This window comes from Triticum urartu, chromosome 6, assembly GCF_003073215.2.
Source record: "Triticum urartu cultivar G1812 chromosome 6, Tu2.1, whole genome shotgun sequence".
NCBI lineage: Eukaryota > Viridiplantae > Streptophyta > Magnoliopsida > Poales > Poaceae > Triticum > Triticum urartu.
This window is the reverse complement of record NC_053027.1, coordinates 107,655,003-107,669,610: the sequence shown is the minus strand read 5'-3', so window position 1 is coordinate 107,669,610 and position 14,608 is coordinate 107,655,003. Positions and strand designations below refer to the sequence as shown.

The 14,608-nt window shown below is 42.6% G+C and overlaps 1 protein-coding gene and 1 long non-coding RNA gene across 7 annotated transcripts; one reads left to right on the top strand and one right to left on the bottom strand.

Moving 5' to 3' along the window:
• Window positions 1-562: 562 nt before the first annotated feature.
• LOC125517216 lies at window positions 563-3,964 on the bottom strand. Of its 3 annotated transcripts, none has more exons than XM_048682394.1 (5): window positions 3,431-3,964; window positions 2,235-2,272; window positions 1,179-1,206; window positions 1,031-1,087; window positions 563-715 (listed from the first exon to the last, which is right to left on the bottom strand). In XM_048682394.1, the coding sequence occupies exons 1-5, from the start codon at window positions 3,805-3,807 to the stop codon at window positions 664-666; spliced, it is 552 nt and encodes a 183-aa protein (XP_048538351.1). In that variant the 5' UTR covers window positions 3,808-3,964; the 3' UTR covers window positions 563-663. The 3 variants fall into 3 exon arrangements, with proteins under 3 accessions (XP_048538351.1, XP_048538352.1, XP_048538353.1); XM_048682395.1 differs by having other exon boundaries at window positions 579-715; window positions 985-1,087; XM_048682396.1 differs by having other exon boundaries at window positions 703-715; window positions 3,435-3,964.
• A 2,782-nt stretch (window positions 3,965-6,746) lies between these two features.
• On the top strand, window positions 6,747-13,051 carry LOC125516185. Of its 4 annotated transcripts, none has more exons than XR_007287279.1 (13): window positions 6,747-9,440; window positions 9,556-9,655; window positions 9,911-10,014; window positions 10,097-10,155; window positions 10,226-10,318; window positions 10,403-10,504; window positions 11,480-11,564; window positions 11,709-11,777; window positions 11,935-12,054; window positions 12,227-12,282; window positions 12,399-12,447; window positions 12,533-12,599; window positions 12,775-13,051. It is a non-coding gene; the product is annotated as an uncharacterized LOC125516185 (long non-coding RNA). The 4 variants fall into 4 exon arrangements; XR_007287280.1 differs by having other exon boundaries at window positions 6,748-9,440; window positions 9,556-9,647; XR_007287278.1 differs by having other exon boundaries at window positions 6,752-9,647; window positions 12,775-13,046.
• Window positions 13,052-14,608: the final 1,557 nt, after the last annotated feature.

The following is a 14,608-nucleotide window of genomic DNA, read 5'->3' as shown; positions in this document are numbered from 1 at the left end:
TGTGTGATGCATGTCGTATAATCAAACCCACGGATACTTGAGATGACATTGGAGTATCTAGGTGACATTAAGGTTTTGGTTGATTTGTGTCTTAAGGTGTTATTTTACTATGAACTCTAGGGCTGTTTGTGACACTTATAAGAATAGCCCAATGGATTGATCGAAAAGAATAACTTTAAGGTGGTTTCGTACCCTAGAATAATCTCTTCATTTGTTCTTCGCTATTAATGACTTTGGAGTGACTCTTTGTTGCATGTTGAAGGATTGTTGTATGATCTAATTATGTTATTATTGTTGAGAGAACTTGCACTAGTGAAAGTATGAACCCTAGGCCTTGTTTCAACGCATTGCAATACCATTTTTGCTCATTTTTATCATTAATTACCTTGTTGTTTTTATATTTTCAGATTATAAAAACCTATATCTACCATCCATATTGCACTTATATCACCATCTCTTCACCGAACTAGTGCACCTATATAATTTAGCATTGTATTGGGTGTGTTGGGGACACAAGAGACTCTTTGTTATTTGGTTGCAAGGTTGTTTGAGAGAGACCATCTTCATCCTACGCCTCCCACGGATTGATAAACCTTAGGTCATCCACTTGAGGGAAAATTGCTACTGTCCTACAAACCTCTACACTTGGAGGCTCATCAACGTCTACAAGAAGAAGGTTGTGTAGGAAACATCAACGACCGTCGCCACCAGAACCCTGCAGCATTACCAACAGAGGTTCAGAAACTTCAGATTCTTCAAAAGAATGACACGGAAAAATAATGTGATGCATGTCAATGAAAAAGGCAATCCATGAAAAAGACAAGGAGCATACTAACCCCTTCAGGCAGTGAAAATATAATGTAGAGCAGTAAAAGTGGAACATTGCTCGACATTTGCATTGATAGGGACAGATATACAATTGGGGATCCACTAGGTAAATAAATAATTCTCATAAATCAACAACATTGTCTGCATTTAACATACTGTAAATAGTGTCCGACATTCTTCAAGAAAACCCAAACATTGCTACCTTCTTAAGGGCTCGAGCATGAACTGATGCGCTCTGCTTCTTGTACATATCGTTGTGCTGCACCGGTGTTTATGCAAGGGGGTCAGTGTTAAAATAACACTGAATTTACTATGAGAGGGGATGGAATGCCTGAATTAACAATACTAACCTGATTGACCACCTGTTGCCGCACAAATCTATGGTGTTCAGGAGTTCAGTAAAATTGATCAGGCAATGCCCGAAACTGCTTAAAAGGATGATCCAGAAAGAGATAAGTACTCCCTCCGTTTTTATTTACTCTGCATATTAGAGTTGACTGAAGTCAAACTTCGTAAAGTTTGACCAAGTTTATAGAAAACAATATAGACATTTATCATAATAAATCTATACGATGTGAAAGTACATTTAATAATAAATCTAATGTTGTTGATTTGTTATTGTATATCTTAATATTTTTGTATATAAACTTGGTCAAAGTTTGTAAAGCTTGACTTTAACCAAAGCTAATATGCGAACTAAATAAAAACGGAGGGAGTACAGGTCTATACTAATGATACTAAATATACTATTCTCAAAAAGTAAACAGAAAACTGAATCCGGTAGGTAGACCTCACAATTGTCGTCTCCGTTAACCTTGAGCTCAACCAGGCCATACAACACTATTTTCTAGATTAATGCGCAACAAACTCATTATTAGTGTAAAAGGTGGCCCGCCTTAAGAGGGAACGTAGTAAAGTGCAAGAACTATCACACAGAATAGTAAAAATGGAACGTAGCTCAACACTTGCATTGATAGGAACCGACACATGATCAAACCATGGGCATCCACTAAGGAGGATCGATAATTCTGCATTTAACATATTATCTTAACCGGAAACGGGGCAAAATCCAAGAATACCATAAAGAGCAAACAGTTAGCACGTGGATCATCACATTTCAACTAGAAGCACTACAGGTGAAATCAACTGCTTAGATTAGATATACAAGCACACTGCCTATGTGCCCTTGAACTCGCCAATACGAGATCATCAATCCATGCTAAACTACAGCACACTTGGGATCATGTACACATCAGTCACACCAAGTGTAGATGCCCGACTCAGAACAAGTAGTAGCCATAAATAAACAGAGTGAAGCAAACAAGTTAACATCAAATCAATCGGCCCATTCGGATCACAAACCATATTTGAGCAGTTTTAGAATTCAGCAAATGTGGGAGGCTCACCGGGGGCGTAGAAGCTGAGCATCCGGTTGGCATGGTACCTGACAGACAAAGGAATGGAAATCCATCAGTAATCAGGAGAGGAGAATGCGTGAGGTTACGATCATACATAGGGAGCCATTTCAGTTGTCACATGAACCTCTCGATAAGTAGATGGCCTAAGGTACTAGCAAAGCACTCTTGTGCTGTCCACATATTTATCTGAACCTATGCGACGGCTACACGGAATCTCAATGTGAAGTTGCGCTGGCAGACGGATAAAGATGTCGAGGCCGCTTGGTCAAAACAAGTTAACAGAGTGAAGTAGTGCAGGGTTTAAAAACAATGCAGGCTTTAAAAATGCCCACTTGCAGGCATTTGAGACAGCGTGCACTGGCATTACAAAACGCCGACTTGTAGGCACGTCCGGTGCATCATGTGAGTAGTGACCCAATACAAGGGGGGGAGTGATTCATTTTTCATTTTCGTCAGTCATAACATGGGGTTCACGGCCTTGACATTTACAAGCTTGTTACCAATGCCTTGCCATCAGCATCAGCACCCAGTTGATGGCACTTATTCACAAGTTGTGCAGTGAATCCATTGCATCATTTGTTTCCTCTTAGGAGTAACATCAATGTTCCATGCACTTGGATTCAGCATATTTTCTATTGAATCTTACGCCCCAATTATCTTCTCTTCCACTCTAAAATGTACTGAAATACATTTTAGCCGGATGTTTACAATATACAATGGTCGTGTACAGCCCCAGATCTGCTCTCGGGCCAATTACAAGAAGAATATTTAACCTCGCCGCCAGCGCCAACCGTCTGAGATGGCATGCAGTGCCATTACAAAACGTCCACTTGCAGGCATGCAGGCAGGCAGGAGGAGGAGGATAATCTTGTTTCAGATACTACGTTTGATGCATCGTGCAAGCAGTCACATGGTTTTCACCCATGACGAGGAAAAAAGTGTTTAATTTTTCAGTTTCATCAGTCATGGCATTTGCTTTTTGCGTTCAACCATGCCATCCCGGTGCTGCATGTAAATGTATTGAACCATTTGCAAGTTTCATTTTGAGCTACGTACCAATTTTACATTCATACAGACTAGCACATCTCCAACAAACAGAGAGCAAACAAGTTCTAACAGAGGATGCAGAAACAGATTTGAAGAGAGCGGGCAGCAAGTGAAGGGGAAGGGGAAGGAGTGGGTACCTACATATTCCAACAGAGGCCGGGATGGGGTCTTGGAGGCCGACGTCGCCGTCGTTGTTGCCCGCCGCCGCGCTGAGCCTGCTGAAGCCGGAGGTCACCGCCGCCATGGACGGAAGGAGGGACGGACGGCAAGCAGCGGTGGTGGTGAGGTGGGAGACTCGCTGCGCCACTGCCAGCAGCCGCAGCACGAGGCGGCCGATCTTGGAGGAAGGTGGCACCACGTAGTTGCCCGTCGAGGCCGCCGCGGCGAGCACCTCCCTACCCCTCCTCCGCCACTCCGGCGCCACGGCCACGCGCACGCGGCTACAGTGGGAGCCGCGGGGGAGCGGCGAGGAGGCGAGGGTCCGCACGATGGAGGCGGCGGCGGTGGCTTCCATGGGGATCAGAGCGGAGGAAGGTGGGAGCTTGGGGGAGTGTTGCGCGCGGCCGGCGTGGGTGGTGGCGGCGGCGAGGAGATCGTGGGGAGAGGAGCAGGTGAGTTCGTGAGAGAGTTTTTTTAGGGATGAGAGAGAGTGGTGGGGTGGGAGTGGATTGGGCCGGGGTGGATGGTGCAGTAGTGGACATGTTTAGTAGTAGCGTGGGGGTCTTATCTGCGCTATAGCTACTTAGTAGTAGCGCGGGTTTTATCTCCCTCGCTACTACTATGGCCCGTCTCGGGGGCATGGTGGAGACCACTTAGTAGTAGCGCGATTTATAACCCTCGCTGTTACTATCAACTTAGTAGTAGCACGGGTTTTATACCCCTTGCTACTGCTAATTAGCAGTAGCGTCTTTTTTTAGACCGCGCTACTGATAAACTTTCGTGTATAAGGTTTTCTCTAGTAGTGGTTGGAGGTATGGTTTGTGTTTAGTTGTATTGTCGAAGTAGATTTTTGCTATGTGGCTTAGATATCAGTTCACTATTTTATTTGATTCACGCAAGTAGTTGAATCTTTTTTTATGGTTTCACCGTCCTGAAACCTTGGATAGTGGTCAGTTTCTAGAAGCCCAACATGCATAACTAAGCTTAGATTAGGAACCCAACTAGCCACTCTGTTGTGTGTAGACAAGATTAGAGTGCACCCCTCTCTTTAACATGCTCAAGGTAAAGAATGAATAATCCTCAGTAACTGACATGGTTGTTTCCTACAAGCAAGTGAGGTATCAGAGGAGCTTGAGTTTTTACTATTTCCTTCGTTCCATAATGTAATGCATATAGATGTTCTGAAAAGTCAGACCTCACAAACTTTGACCAAGTTTGTAGAGAAAAACAATTACATATAGAATGTCAAACATATATCATTAGGTTCATCATAAGATTTAGTTTCATATGTTATATATTTGGTATTATACATATAAATAATTTTCTCTATAAACTTGGTCAAAGTTTGCAAACTTTGACTTTCCAAAAAATCGATACACACTATATTATGGAATAGGGAGTATTATATAATATTCAGAATAAATTAACCCAAAAGGTGTTTCAGCATAGTTAGTCTTCCATAGAGTAGGAAATATTGCAAGAAATTACTGAAGGAATTTAATAGAACAAATTAAAAAAAATTGGTTCAAGGTATCCTATCTGGACATTAGTTGAATCAATAGAAAAATGTTAGTTCATCCATCAAGTTTAGATGCGTTTTAGGACTTAGTTCATGAATTTTGGTAATACTACCAAAATCCTCAAATTTGTTTCAATCAGCCGCATTGTAAGCTTCAAGACAAGGGCTACAAGCCAGCTCGATGAAGTATGTATCAAAAACTCTGCTCTATTGCAACCGATATGTAGTTTGTGATGTCATTAATAATGGACTATTTGCCCAATGATTGGTGTTTTGCAAAGCATCATATTTTTTATGTGCTATACTTACAAAGTAAATGACAGATGAACGGAAATCAATATGTACCCGTATTATTTTTTCATAAAGAAACATAGACAACATTCTATGTTCAAGGCCCTATTTATTCACTTTCAGGTGTATGCTATTGTGAGCTACGGACATGAATTTTCTGACATTGATCTCAACATACTAACACAACTACACCTCATTCTATGATAAGCTCAGCAAGAAGCGGCGGATAGAAGGAGGGTCGCCACCAAGAACAATGAGGTCGTGCCGACACCATTGCATTGTCTGAATACGTGTAGGGATGGAAAGCAGCGAGCAGCGACGCATTGTCCATGGAGGCGGTCGACACAAGGCTAAGCCTGTTGTCCTCCTTGCCAAGACCTGCGTTTAGCTCAACGAGGTGGTTGAGGTGCGCACACACACAGAGGCGTGCGAGCAAGACGTCATGTGAAGTGGAGGACCCTACGAGCTACATGGCAGCGGATGTGGAGTAGGCGCAGCTCCAGCTGAACTGTGACGCGGTTTTAATGGTTAGAGTCACTACTATTAGATTGCTCCGCTTTCCCTGTGATCATAATTCATAGTTCAGTTTGTTTTTAGCAATAGTTGGCATGAATATATACTGCCCATTATGCAAAAAATCAAATGAAAAGGGCGACCCCTACCTGGCACCGCACAGGAACACCCTCAAGAGGCGCATCAAGGGTGCGCCCTAACCACTAGGTAGTCAACACACATGCACCAAATGTGGTTCTTCTTGGGATATAGAGCGAGGCCAGGGATTGAGAGAACAATCAAGAGAGAAGAGGATTGATAGGGAGAAACAACCAGTGATAGAGGCATGGGGTGGCTAGCATGGGCCAGGAGCCTCCCAACACGATGAGTTTGCTTGTATATACACAAACGTACTAGAAGTTTTTTTCTACGATGCCTCCCCTCAATACTAGGACTTGAGAAATTCTGCCTCAGCCAGTGAAAACAACACTAGAGGACGAGAAGCCAATTATGAGAGGAGGGATCAGAACAGAGGAGGGAGAGTAGTGTTGGAGCTGAGAGACAAACAAAGGATCAAATTGCAAGAGGGAGGGAATCAACAGGAAGGGAAGAGCCGGCACCACGTCGTCGGTCGTCGGACTATCACCAGAAGTCGCCTCGAACATAGTCAATTCGGATACATATCCTCGCTATTCTAACGGGGCAATTAGTTGGACCTTAAGTTTTTTTGTTTGAAGCAAGCTCGATCTTAAGTTGATGCTAATGAAATTGAAAACATTGCGGATGCATGTCTTTTTGCGTCAACATATTTTTTTCCAAGATATAAGACACGACGCACAATCTAACATGACCAAATGGGCCGCCGGTCTGCTCATGTGCGCCGGCAGGATAGCCCGTGTGCCCGGATGCAACCGCCTCTGCCTCGACCGCCCTAGCTAGAAATTTCTCGGTCTGCCTCGAGCACCCGATCCCAATCTGAGGCTCCCAACGGTAATATCTCCGTGTTGCGTTGCCGATCGACCCCTCCTGCCCACCCGGTCCGGTCCGGATCCAGCCCCAACCCACCACCACCAGCTCCACTTCCCTCCGGTTTCCGCCGCCCGCCGAGGCCGTCTCCGGCAAGGACCCAGCCGGCGGCACGACTTCTACCCCGGCGGCGCGCCCACGGCCAGGCGCGCCCTTTCCTCCCTCCCCGCGCTCCGGTCGTGGCCGGTCTGCTCCTCCTCCTCTCTTCGTCCGGGGCCCCGGGACGTGCCTATCGCCTCCACCTCCTCGCGTCTGGTTTGGATTCGCTCCTCCTCGATTTGTCGCCCGTTTAGGCTTAGAACCACGCCTGATTTGGTTTTCGCTCGTGCTTGATTCGCCCGTTCGGAATTGCGCCTGGTTTGATCTTGCTCGTCCTCGTCGTCGTCCGTTTGGGGTCGCATCCGGTTCCATTTGGCTCCTCCTCGCCGCCGTCGTCCGTGTAGGGTCGCGTCCGTTTCGATTCTGCTCATCCTCGCTGTCGTCCGTTTAGAGTCGTGTCTCGTTCGATTTTGCTCGTCCTCGCCGTCGTCCGTTTGGGGTCGCGTCTGATTCGATTTTGCTCGTCCTCGTCGCCGTCGTCCGTGTAGGCCGCTTCTGGTTTGATTTCACTCGTCCTCGCCGTCGTCCATGTAGGGTCGCGCCTAGCTCGATTTTGCTCGTCCTCGCGGTTGTCCCAATGCGCTCGCGTGTTCTTGGCCCGTCTCGCCTCAATTATGTCTGTGTGCGCTTCTTCTGTTATCCGAACTAGCAATTCGTCGGTTGCAGGAACAAACAGAATGGATCTGGTTTCGAAATTGGATTACGGCCGGAGACGGGGTTCGTTTATCGTGCTAGTTCAGACCGGTTCTTCCGTCCCGTCACCTACGTTGTTCCTGGTGATTTTCAGAACTCAAACGTATGCTCTCCTGTGATACTCTGTCACTTCTTGGCCCTCTGCCAGTTCTTGTTGGCCCTCTGTCAGTTCTTGTTGGCCCTCTGTCAATTCTTGAGTTCCAGGGTCTGTTAATTCTTGAGTTCTTGTTGTACCGGCTAGGCGTGTGTGTGCTCTCGTCCTAGATTCAAAGATGGGGTGATTCCTTACGCTTGATCTGATGGTGTATACTGTTTATGTTCTGTCCAGTTTGTTTCTTTTATCATGCTTTGCTTGTGTGTCCCAAGAAGAAAAGTTTTACAACAGTGCAAACCATGTGGCCTGCTGCTTGACTAATTGAACACTTGCTCCTGCTACTGTTGGACAATGTTCCTTCTTTTCTTCCCGATGTTGCTATTTCCATTGAAGTACTCATACGAGTTCTAGGTGAGCTGCTGCTAGTTAGTTCCCCTTAGACTACATTCTAGATTGCATAGCATAACTCCAGTATTTTGTCGTTGCACACCTGGGCATATCTGTTGTGAGCATAACTCCTGAATTTATTTATCCATGAAAGCACGTTCATCACATGTTTTTTTACCAATGCTGCTAACTTCTGTCATGTCCCTTTCCTTTGGACAAGAATTTCAACGAACCTATAACGTGGACATGTGCTGCTTGTTTTCTTGTGATGATGGTGATCCAATAGAGTAGCCCAACTCTTATGCTCTGACATTTGTTAATCCCTAGTTAGTGTGCATGAAAAAATATTGTTTGTCATGTTAAATTGTATGGCATCAACTCGGTATTGTGATTAATGACTTAGTATTTGTTTAGTGTAGACAGTTGACTTCTTTTTTCTTAAGTTTTTAGTGATATGCGTGTTTTGTTATGTCTTATGGGGATATCATATTCTTTCTTTGTATTACTAATGTCCAGTCAATGGAAAATGCTTTTCTTGCTTTGCCTAGACTTTGTGACAATTAACTTATAGTGCAATCATTGATCATTGAGCTTCTGACACCCTATTCCGTAAAACTCTGTTGTAATGCTTGCTGGATCATTAAGTAGTTAATATTGATTCTGAGTTTGTTGGATCATTAACTTCTGCGTGCGCTTGAGTTATCTGAGAGGCACTCACAATCCTGTGTTTCGTATTCGTGGCGGAGCAATGAACGATTACGTATTGTATCCCTGTGTTTCGTGTTCGCCCATCTAATTTTGAATTTAGATTACGGAGACGGGGAGAGGCCAAGGCAAGGTCAGATTATTGTGTTCGCTCAGATCAGTTCCTCGGTTCCGTCACTGCGTTGTTCGTCGGCAATTCCCATACCTCAAACGCATGCGCCCTTGTGATACTCTGGTTTGGCGCACTAGTCGTTATGGTTGTTCATTATGGTTGTTCTTATGTTCTTGAATCACCCATCTTATAAGCAGAGATGGGATGATACATTATGGTTGTTCTGATGGTTGCTTATTTAGTGTTCTTTCCAATCGGGTTCTTCTTGTCATGCTTTGCTTATGTTCCCAATGTCTATCTTTCCATATATGGGGATGCGTTTAGGGGTGCAAACTGTGTAGGCCATGGTGCTTTTTAGACTAGCTATGGTGTGTTTTATACTATCTGATGTGGAAAGTGGAATTATTGATATCACTTATGTGTTAGTATACTTGGTATGGTGTGTTTTATTTAAGTAATTAACCACATCTCTTACAAATTTTCCTTGAGTTACATGTTTATATGGCAGGAGTGATTGTCTTGACGAATAATCATTTGTGCTAACTTGGTATTGGTAGTTCCTGATCGTAGGTAACAGACCAGTACTTGTTTACTGCAGACAACTGACTATTCTTTTTTTCTGAACTTCTTTGTGATATTTCTGTTATGTGGATATCATAGTCTAATGCTTTTATAAGTATTTAAGGTACAGACATGTGGATCTGGACATTTCACATTTGTTCTTTATTGTGTTGCTAAGGACACTGAACGGTTTGTCTGGGCCACCGCACAGCCTAGGTAATCAGGTACACTTGATTTTATGTGTAGTTGATGTTCTGCCACATCATGCTTAACTTGTGTTTGCCAAATGGATCTCCTGGAACAATTTGTTCGTAATAAATGAACAAATTGCAGAACTTGTGGCTAAGCTATTTACCCACTTGCTTTTGCACATGATGCTAAGAAGAAGAAAAACATGCGTCCTGTTATTTTAAAATGGTGTATTTACTGTTTTGATGCGCATAACCTGAGAATAGTATAACCTTGCTGGCTATCTGCAGGTTGTAGTGATTAGGGAGAAGCTTGCAGAACTATATGAATTTGAACAACAATGGTCGAGAGCAGCACAAATGCTTAGTGGCATTGACTTGGACTCAGGAATCAGGTAGAAGCAAAGCTTTTGTCTCTCTTTACATGTCATTGGATATTCTAAGTCTGGGGAATCTGACCATCTTCTTAAAAACCAGGATGCTTGATGACAAACAAATTATCCAAGTGCGTCCAGATTGCACACCTCTATTTGGAGGTTAGTCCCGTTTCTAGCCTTTGTCGTCATTGCATTTTCAGCTGGACTAATGTAGTTCTTCATTTTGTAGGTTGATGATGCAGTGAATGTTGAAGCTTTTATCAACAAAGCCTCATTTTTGGTCACAAACAGCAACCAGGAAGTTCTGAACTTGCAATACAAGGTTTGTTGGTTCAGGAATAGTTTAATAATCTATCTGTCTACAACTAAGGACAAAAATTTAGTTCCCTTCTTATATCTCTTGTAGGTATTGCTATGCGAGAATTTTAGATCTAAAGCGTAAACTCTTGGAAGCTGCACTTCGATACTATGGTATCTCTCAAATTGAGCAACGCCAAATTGGGGATGAGTAAGGCTTACTCCATTCAGTTGTAGATTTGTTTCTCTCTTTTGCAATTTACTCATTTTTAATATTCTTTCTTGTATGGTTCTTTATTGCCTTGCCGGAGTAGTGGTGCCTAATTTCTATTTTGCACCCTTCAAATATTTCAATGTTTTTCTTACTGTATGTAATAAATTACCCTACTTGATACTCATGTTTAAGTACTGAAGTGGTTATTAGCAAGTCGTGTTTGGAACTGATATGGCCTCCATATTTTATTCTCAAAGATCTTGATGGAACATTGTTTCTGTATTTTCTCAGATAGATTGATGAAAATGCTCTTGAGCAAGCTCTTAGTGCTGTTGTAATATGCACAATATTGTAACTGATGAGAGGCAGCCACTGTTGCCAACTTGAAATCAGTTTACTCATTCAAGTTCTAGAATTTCTTTATAGCTTTCTGAGTTTACTTCGGTCTTGCATGTATTAGGCTTCTCTTTGTGCTGCTACCTATGTCCGTTTCTTTTGTGCAAGCGCTCCATTCTGTGTCTGTGACTCTATGTGACTTGATGGTGAATATGTGTGTGGCTTGACTCTGTGTTTGTGGCTTGATTGTGTGTGTGGCTAGACTCTCTCTGTGTGTGGCTGGACTATGTGTGTAACTATGTGTGGTTTGATGGTGAATATGTGTGGCTTGACTATGTGTGTGACTGTTTGTGGCTTGATGGTGAATATGTTTCTGGCTTGACTCTGTGTGTGTGTGACTGTGTGTGAAAACTGCATTTGTTTGATGGTGTGGCCTGGATGCTTTGCTGAATGTTTGGTTGTATAACTTGTGTTTTATATTTCACGATTGATTGCTTTGCTGTTTGTTGAATGTGAACAGACCTAGCACTATTCTTTTTTCTGAACTTTTTTTGATTATGTCTTATGTGGATATCATATTCTTTTTTGTATTACTTCTGTCCAGTCACTGGAATAATGCTTTTCTAATTATTTAAGGTACAGACATTGGATCTGGACATGTCACATTGGCTCTTTATTGTGTTGCTAAGGACACTGATGGTTGGGTTTGCATACAACGCAGGTATATTTACGTTCTTTACATTTTGCGACACTGATGTCAAAACATTTATTTAGCCAAAATTTGCTACTTCTAGGTACTTTTGTTTTTAGATGTGTTGTATCCATAACTACCCATTGGCACCTGATATTTGTGCTCAAAATGCAGTATGGAGCAACAAATTGGTCTCATTGCAAGGTCACTACCTGGACGTATACGCAAGCAATGTCAAGAGAGGTATCTTTTGATTGTTTTATTTTCATGGTTTACTTAAATGCATTTTCCCCTTTGTGCAAGACAAACAGGCGAATGTTTGCTAATTCAGAAACACACTGGTTACATAAAGAGCCGATTGGTTATGAAGCTGATTTCGAATTCATACATAACATCTTAGGTGGCATAATCATCTGAATCCAGACATACAGAGAGATGCTTGGACTACTGAGGAGGAACATGCACTGAATAATGCCCATCGGAATAAATGGGTAGAAATAGCAAAATTTCTTCCTAGAAGGTACTACCTTGGTCCTCTTTGTTACCAGATTCCTAACATGAATCGTGTAGCCCCTGCCACTTCCTCACTCTTTCTTGAACATCATACCGTGCATCAGACATCTGAATATTGTAGGAATGGGGTACTTACATTTGTGTAACTTCTATTTGTTATCAATTCTTCTCACCTATAGCTAAAGCAAGACGACAAACCAGGTGAATTATTGGAGTTGCAAGATACAGAGACTCAGTAAGTTCCTATCTAGATAACTTTGATACACACACATGAATAATTACCTATGTTGATATGATCATAAACTGATTTCCAAGTATTTTTTGACTCATATGATGCTTATTACATCACAGGTCATCTTAATCTTCTTTTGTAAATATGACTATTGGTGCTGCTGGTAACGTAAGATACTTTTCTTGCTTCAAGAATATAGAAACATCATTTGCATTGTGGAAACTCACATTTTAAGTTGCTCATGTCATTTCAGACTATCCATCGGCTTGTAACTCATGAGAGGCAACCACAGTTGCCAACTTGAAACATATTTTTTTTAGGTATGAATGGCTTACCTGAGCCAGAATTTCTATAAGTGCTCATGTTACATGCCTTGCTTTCTCTAGTAAGTAGAATAAGAACACATTTAACATTTCTTTTACATAGGCCTACAAACTTGTGGGTAGTGATGAAGATAATCACTTAATCAGCCTCTAACCAGCTTCCTGTTTTCAGGAACGAAGATCTGAATCACCCTCACCCCTCAAGAGAAATCGTTTAGTCATTCAGGTTCTGGAATTTCTTTATAGCTTTCTGAGTTTACTTCAGTCTTGCGTGTATTTGCTTTCTGTTTGTGCCCCTATCTATGTCTGTTTCTTGTTGTTTCTTGTGTGCAAGTGCTCCATTCTGTATCTGTCTGACTGTTTGTGGCTTGACTCTCTTATGTGTGTGGCTTGACTGTGTGTGTGGGACTGTGTGTGTGACTGTGTGCGAATATTGCATTTGACTGTGATGTGTGACTGTGTGTGTGACTGTGTTTGACTGTGTGTTTGACTGTGTGAATATTGTGCATTTGACTGTGATGTGTGTGACTATGAATATTGCATTTTGGCAATGACTGTGTGTGTGATTGTGTGTGGCTTGACTCTATGTGTGTGGGGGGGGCTTGTATGTTTTGCTGAATGATTGGTTAGTGTGGCCTAACACTGCCTTTGCTGGTCACAAGCCCGGATGCGAAAATGTGGAGGGAGCTGCAGTTACCTCCTTTGTATTGTTTGCCTTAGAAGTGTGTTGCATTTTGACAATGAATGTGTGTGTGTGATTGTGTGTGGCCTGACTCTCTAAGTGTGTGTGCCTTGTATGCTTTGCTGAATGATTGGTTGGTGTGGCCTAACACTGCCTTTGCCGGTCCCAAGCCCGGATGCGAAAATGTGGAGGGAGCCGCAGTTACTTCCTTTGTATTGTTTGCCTTAGAAGTGTGGATAGAAATTACTTTGTCCTAATTGAATAGTAAATCTTCACATAATGTCGTAGCATGTGATTCAACATCTGAAATGCATCCTTCCTTGCTATGAAAAATCTAGCAAGTGTAATTGTCGTTAGAATTTGTCCCGTCTCCTAAATTAATCTCGATGGTTTCTTAAATCTTGTCAGCACTGATGTTCTTTTCTGCTAATATATACATTTTTAGTAAAAATCAGTCATCTGTTTTTTATTTGGCTTTAGGTAGAATTTTGTGTCAGTCTGATCATGCATGAATCTCAGCGTCGCAGGTGTCCCTCATTTGTCTATCACTCGCGAGTGCGTGTCGGGTTTATTTGTCGTTGGACTTTTTATTCAGGTTGTGGGCCGTCCACTCCATGTTTGGACTCCGACTCATGTGGGGGTGTCCTTTTCAGTTGTGTGTCATTTCTAGAGGGGATGAGCTATTGAGTGTGAGAGAGAGAGAGAAGGGGAGGGGGGAGCTTCAGCGCACGACCAATAAGGCACATTTTTGAGGAAGAGCGGGCACCTCATTCCCGTCCAAAAACCGATTCTCCTTGGTGTTTGAGTGCAGTTGTGCGGGGTAGCCAGGGGGGGGGGGGGGTTGAATATAATCTGCTTGTCTTCGTGTGTTTGCTTTTTTGGGCAGTTTAAGTTCTGTTCCTTCCCGTGCGTGCTATTTGTCCACACCCTCACTAAAGAATATCATATGAATTATTTGTTTTGAATTTCACATGATATAACTTTGGTCAATGATGTAAAAATGAGTTATTTCTCATCGGTTCAGCTGAGGGGGCTGTGCCAGCATGTGTTTTTATTGGGTCAAAAGTGCGGTGTTTTTTCTGGCACTTCTGCTAGTTTACCTTGTATGCATATTTTTGGGACTCGGTTTGTTGAATATAGTAGCAAAAGGTCCCATGCGTTGCATTCGGAAAAGAAAAATCTCCAATGGCCATGATCACATTTTGCTGCATCACTGAGATACACTATCACTCTCAATTTCATGAAATCATGAACATATTTTAAACTCTTGAACATATTTCAAATTGTGAACACTTTACAAATTTTTGAACATGTTCTTAAATCA

Coding starts and splice junctions, on each gene's coding strand:
- LOC125517216 (XM_048682394.1), bottom strand. CDS start 3,807: ATGGAAGCCACCGCCGCCGCCTCCATCGTGCGGACCCTCGCCTCCTCG. Junction 1,207..2,234: donor GCTCAGCTTCTACGCCCCCG/GTGAGCCTCCCA, acceptor TGAACACCATAG/ATTTGTGCGGCAACAGGTGG. Junction 716..1,030: donor ATGCTCGAGCCCTTAAGAAG/GTAGCAATGTTT, acceptor GTAATGCTGCAG/GGTTCTGGTGGCGACGGTCG.